Below are 6,284 nucleotides of genomic sequence, written 5' to 3'. Positions count from 1 at the left end.
TAAGTGGCAAAACTGCACCATAATCATGGGGCATTTGAAACTAAAGTGGTTAAGTTAGAGGAATTGGAGTTGGAGTACGATGAGCTTGACTCTTGCTGGTCCTGGCCGAGCTGGTATGCCTGGAGAGGGTATGGTTTGAGAATTCATCTCACATGGTGGGAGTGGAAGCAGTGTCCAAGTAGTGGAATTGTGCTCACTCCTGCCGCTTGTGCTGGAGATAGTCTCTAGCATCCTTCTAGCGCTGGACAGCTCATTTGGCTGCTTAAGAGGCTTCTTAGTCTCCCCCCCCCCCCCCGCCCCCAACCGACTTAGATTTCTCAAGAAGCCTGGACCAGTTCATTGGAGACACCCTTGGGAACCTCATATTTTTTTGAACGGGGTATACCTTGCACCTTCAGTGTGGTCCGTCTTGTCTTAAGGTTTTTTTTTTTTTCTGATGCCCTCTTCTTCTCTTCTGGACGGCTGCCTAGAAGAAGAAGGTATCTTACCCTCAAGCTCTTTTTGGAGCTTGTTCGAGGCGTCTTGCAAGGAGTCGGCCGTTATCGGGGGGTCCTCGACTTCATGGAATGAGGCGGTCAAAGGATCACTAGTGTTGATTGTAGCGACTATGTTCTCTACATGGCCGTCCTGACCAGGACCGGGTGTCTGACCATCTTTAGCAATTTCAGACGTGTATCCCCATAGACGGCGCCAAATGTTTCGGGGATTTTTTGAATCCTTCGGGACGGTCTTGAATATAGCCGGACGGTCGCGGACATTTGCAAAACGACGAATATTCTGTTTGACGGAATATTCGCCTTCGACAAACAATAATCAGTTAGTGATCGGAAAACGAAATAATTTAGAGAGAGAAAGTAGAGAGAAGTTGGAGCAAATTGCTTATGTAATAATTGAGATGTCTCTATCCACTACTCCCGTCATAAATGATTGGGGTATTTTAGGGTGGGAGTGTGTGCCATCTAGGATTTAGTGACCTAGAATGGTGTGCTCTGATTGGCAGCGCAATCAGGTAAGGGGGGCGTCATTTTAGCGCTTTCCTCGGGATTTAGGCCTCCTGTTGTAAGGAGGTCTTTCTCTCATTCCAGTGCTCTCTTGTTTGCCACGTGTCATCTTCCTATTGGACGCATGTCGCCCTGTTGTTGGGTCACGTGTCACTATAGGATTTGACCACGTGTTGGGGTTTTTTACCTTAAATAGTCTTCTTTTGGCGTAATAATATTTCAAAAGTATTTATTGAAGGGGATAATTTGCTTATTATTAATATTTTGCAGGGAAAGGCTTTAGTGCCTGTGGAAAATACAGTTACTGATGGAAGATGTCAAGGAGCTGATTCGAAAATTTCACTTATGTTGATTCCGCGCCACATTTATAGAAGGTAATAGAGCAGCAGACTATGTTGCTTCTTTGGGCCATTTTATGCAAGCTCACCAAGATATCGATCCGTTCATAGATAGTAAATTTTCTTTTTTTTATTTTTTTCTGATAAGTTAGGGTATAGTATTGAGAGAAGACTATCCTAACATCTTATTTACCTTTCCATTTAAAAAAAAAATTGAATAAGTAGAGATGGGAATGCACCTGGAATATTTGGTAGCCACTAACATCACTAGAAAAAGTAATACGAAATAATAATCACAGAATTCTAATGGAAACATACAAGGTTTCAAAAATGAACCAACAGTTATGTACAATTGGAACCCAAGACAAACCTGATAAGTGATACGTTCACAGAGTTACAACATTTCAAGCCAGTCAAATTCCCGATTCGCCTCAGAATTGACATTAGAGGACGGGGAATGATCAAGAATGGGTGGATTGAAGCGTCCACATACAGCAAAATCATACAGCTTTATAAATATATAAAACAAAAATAGAGGAAAAAGAGAAAAAATGGAAGGAATATAAGCAATAATGTAATAGTGACAATAGTATCAATAATGGAACAACCTGAATCTCCAGTTTTTGATGCCATAATAGCGACAATTACAGAAACTATACGCAATGATGTATTCACACTAACACCTTTACACATGAATTAGCTGACAAATTTGATGCACACAAACTAGGTTAGGCGTATCATAACTTTATTTATTCAGCACAAAACGAAGCAGCGAACCAATATTAGAAAAAGAAGTTAAACAACCATCCTCGGCCTGTCAGCCATACCATAATACTGCATACTCACCAGCTAATGTCTCACCTGGGTTTGCTCTGGATGGGTGTTGGTATTTTAATTTGAACCACCAGTAGGGAGAAGCTAGTTAGCACAAATATAAACCGGAGTGTCTTTGTGAATAGGTTTGTCATCCTATAATCTAACTGAGCTGAAATCTTATACGTGGGCAAAACTACGAGACACTGTGGCGTAAAAAACCAATCCACCAGAAGCTTAGTTTCAACCTGAAGGATAATATTCATCACATTGAACTGATTGAAGGGAGTGAAATCTCTCTCTCTCTCTCTCTCTGTCTCTCTCTCTCTCACACACACACACACACAAACACACACATGAAAGATCAATTGAAAGCAGAACTATACCTTGTAATGAAGAAAGCAGTTTATTATATTTCATTCAAAATCCAACATTTAAGTTGGAATGGAGAAGATAAAACTTTAAAGTTAATTTTTTTTAGTTATTATGATGACACTATTATTATCCCAAAAAGAGTTGAACCAATTGCCTATATAGCATGACACAACATTAATAACCAATTGCTAAACAAATACATTAAAAATAGAAATAAGAATGATTGATGTTCTTTAGCATTGAGGAACTCTATGAATTACATGAACACACTATAAAGTAAAAGTTGGTAAGAAGGAACAAATTTGATTCAACGATGTCATAGACAAACAAATCACCCACCGTGATTCTAGAGGGTAGATGCACAATCGAGTACCTTAAAACTGGGAATCTTAATATTCCATTACACCATGCTGTTAGTGAACACAGATATTAATAAAGGTAATAGATTGAAAATCCTTACAAAGGTATTACATTATAAAGTTATCTTCCTAGCTGTACCCTTAGCTTAGCAACCTACGGAAATGAAAATGAACATACTTTGTAGAATTACCTAATAACAATTTGACAGCAATGTGGCTTGAATATCTAGAAGGATTACCTTCAACAAGTGTTCAGTCTTTCCTTCTACGCTTAGCTTCAATAGAAGGAGATTTGCGTGGAGATGGGGCATAGTTAAGCCGATAACAAACAAGTGAAGGTCCAAAGATTTCAAACTTCCCTGAACTACTGAAGGCTGTTTCAGCATCTGAACGTCTCTTGAACACCACCCTGGCACAGAGTTTTTTGGCCAATACTTCAGTTTCTGACTCCTTCAAAGAACCAAAGTGACTGAAAATTTTAATTAATTTAGCTTCTGTAGGAATAGAATCCATGTCAGTGAATTTCAAAGTTAAAGCTGTTGGTGAATCTTCCAGCTGTTTTTTCACATCAAATTGCCCCCCTTCTGGTGTACCATTTTCAGATCCACAATGGCGAGGAGGTGATGAAACTGTAGACTCCATCTCCTGCGAACCGGCAAAAAATTCCATCTACCTCTGAATGCTCAGGCTCAACTACAATATCACTCAACAAAGTTTGTTGCTCAAAGACTTTGATGGTTCGGTTCGTGCAACAAGCATCCTCTACACCTTCGACGTCTGATGGTGTCGTAATTTCAGATTCAGATGCCTTTGGTTTAGACTTCGTACCAGAAATACACCCTACTGCATCTATTTCAGCAGGTCCTGGCCCAGAGAGTACTTCATTAGGACTGTCAGTTGTATCTTCCTCCCCAGACTTTTCATGCTTCTGCAAGAGCTCAATGTCAGGAACAATTGAATTTCTAAAAACGGAAATGAAAGTGACCATCTTACTCAACAAACTGTATTGTTTGAGGGGTTCAATAGCAGCCAAGTGTAGCTCTGAAAGAATTACATCAATAGAAGCATACTCAGAAGTGAGTTTGCTGCATTGCTTGTTGTTACCTTCATCTTTGCTAGTTTTCGTATGCGAGGACACATCAAGTTTGAGTAAAGGCGATGACTGGCTCAGTTGACCTGCAACTCTTAGAATGCTTTCTCCTACTCTAAATGACGGCTTTGTGTCTTTCAATTGCATAGTTGTTCCCCGAGGACTGCTTTCCTTAGTTCTTGAGGGAGTTGAGTCATTAGGAAAAGATTTGACCTCTTTTTGTCTCCTGGCAGAAGATGAGATGGATTTACTGCCTAATTTTCCTTTAATCCCCTTGCCATCTTCCTCTTTTACGCTCTTCTTACCTATCAAGTCAGACAAGCACCTGACCTTTTTTGTCACATGACCACTATCATTAGATGTTTTCTTCCTTTTTTGAGGCCTGTTATCATCCTCTTTAATGGTTACTGGTGGAAAATTGCCACCAACAATCCCTTCAGGATTCTCTTTCTCAGCAATGACTGGAGCATCAGCCTCATTATTTACATACCCTATCAACAATCCAAATTTGGCCAGATGATAAATACCCTTCCATCTATAAAAGGCTGCCGTTTGAGCTCGAGCTACCACATGTTCTAGTCGGTCAACATCACCATGTGGCCCTTGTGCCAAATCTTTTACATAATGTAGAAGTTGTCCTGGCTCAAAAGATGCTGCAGTATAAAATCTGTCACCTCCTTCTCGAATTCTTGATTGTTCACGGATTCCATCATTTTCAACAACCTGAGTTTTTAATTGGTTGTACACATCGTCAACAATACAATGACAAGAGAGACCAAATTCCACCCGTCTAGAGGTCTCAACCAAAACACAATCCACAGCATGTCGAAAAGATTCCGTATGAGTCTGTTTTACCATCTGGGAGAAATTTGGGGCAAAAGGTTTCAACTTTGCCTCATCATTCCACGCAAAAGTTTGATCCCCAAAGTAACCCACAAAATAACCTTTCGACTTGAAATGTTTCCTAGCCTTCTCCGACGCATCCCCAGGCTCAAATATCTGAGCTGGCCACCAAGGATGGCTCTTTACTTTGCCCCAAACTATATCAGATGCACAAAACCCACCTTTGTTTTTACCCTTTTTCTTATTTTTTCCAACACACTCATTCAAATCAACAACAAGACTCACTCCCTTATGTTCCGAAAAATCTCCTCCTTCCACCTTATCACTGGTGGCAGCCTGACTTTTGACCTCCCCTGATTGATTCTCTACAGATTTCCTCGTCTCCACTTCCTTACCCCTTCTGCCAACATCAACAGGATTCGGATTCGGAAATAACTGCTGAGCAAAAGAATTGAAATTCGCCTTAATAGGGTTCTCTTGATTCATTACACCCTCAGTAGTAACTAAGTCTTTACTTTTTTTTCAACACAAGCATCATTCAAAGAACCCAATTCACCCTTTAAACTACTAGCCTCTCCTTTATCATTCAAATGCTCACCAACATTATCAACCTCCATACCCTCAGATTCTTTCTCTCTCCTCAAACCCTCTTCTTCAACTAGGGTTTCAAGAACACAACCACTCAATTCAGCACTAACAGCATTTTCTGAACAAGGGTCTTTAGAAACGACGTCGGATTGCATTTATACAGCTCAATCAGTAAGACTATGAAGCAAAAAATAAGCAACAGTTCAATGTTGAGAAATGTTAATTAAATGCACAAAAAATAAATTCAAAGTAATAAGAAATAGAAATAAGCAAGGTTATGATAAGGAAGTGAATAAAAAATGTAAAGGAAAGTGATTTATGCCATTAAAGAAGAAGGTAGAAAGATGACAGCTTACCTTGACAATGGATGAGTGTATTTTCGCAGCTTCAAGATTTGGAAATCAGCAAGGGAAATGAAGGAAAGAGGAAGACTCTTTGCTCCAGTGTGTCTCAGCCCAAATCCTACCACAGGGACACTTTGGTAGTTTTGTAATTTTTTTAAAAAACAAATTTACAAATGCAAAACCAAACTCTCTATATTAAATTACGTGCTAATACCGTTGCTCACCGTATGGCTAGGTGGGAAACGGGAGTAAACTCGGAGATGTTTGTATTGGAGTGTTCCCGCAAGGTATTTCTAGCCTTGCGGATCTTCATCTTGTTTAATAAAAGTCATGCTATGTGTTTAGGGTAAAAAATACCCTAAACACGTGAACCAATCATATCATGACACGTGTTACCTTAGGAGGTGCACAAAATAGACCAAGCAGGACATGACACATGGCACAACAATCAGAAGGGAAAATGGCGACCTTCATGGGCTCAAATCCCGAGGCGCCATAAAAACGGCGCAGCCCAATTTCCTAGATTAAATGAC

At 39.9% G+C, this 6,284-nt stretch overlaps 1 protein-coding gene across 2 annotated transcripts; it reads right to left on the bottom strand.

Moving 5' to 3' along the window:
* Nucleotides 1-2,810: 2,810 nt before the first annotated feature.
* LOC110717246 lies at nucleotides 2,811-5,919 on the bottom strand. Of its 2 annotated transcripts, XM_021895908.1 has the most exons (3): nucleotides 5,764-5,919; nucleotides 3,991-5,584; nucleotides 3,678-3,814 (listed from the first exon to the last, which is right to left on the bottom strand). In XM_021895908.1, exons 2-3 carry the CDS (start codon nucleotides 5,303-5,305, stop codon nucleotides 3,807-3,809), a joined length of 1,323 nt encoding a protein of 440 aa, XP_021751600.1. In that variant the 5' UTR covers nucleotides 5,306-5,584; nucleotides 5,764-5,919; the 3' UTR covers nucleotides 3,678-3,806. The 2 variants fall into 2 exon arrangements, with proteins under 2 accessions (XP_021751599.1, XP_021751600.1); XM_021895907.1 differs by having other exon boundaries at nucleotides 2,811-5,584.
* Nucleotides 5,920-6,284: the final 365 nt, after the last annotated feature.

This window comes from Chenopodium quinoa, unplaced genomic scaffold (genome assembly GCF_001683475.1).
Source record: "Chenopodium quinoa cultivar QQ74 unplaced genomic scaffold, ASM168347v1, whole genome shotgun sequence".
NCBI classification, from domain to species: Eukaryota; Viridiplantae; Streptophyta; class Magnoliopsida; order Caryophyllales; family Amaranthaceae; genus Chenopodium; species Chenopodium quinoa.
This window is presented reverse-complemented; position numbering and strand designations above follow the sequence as displayed.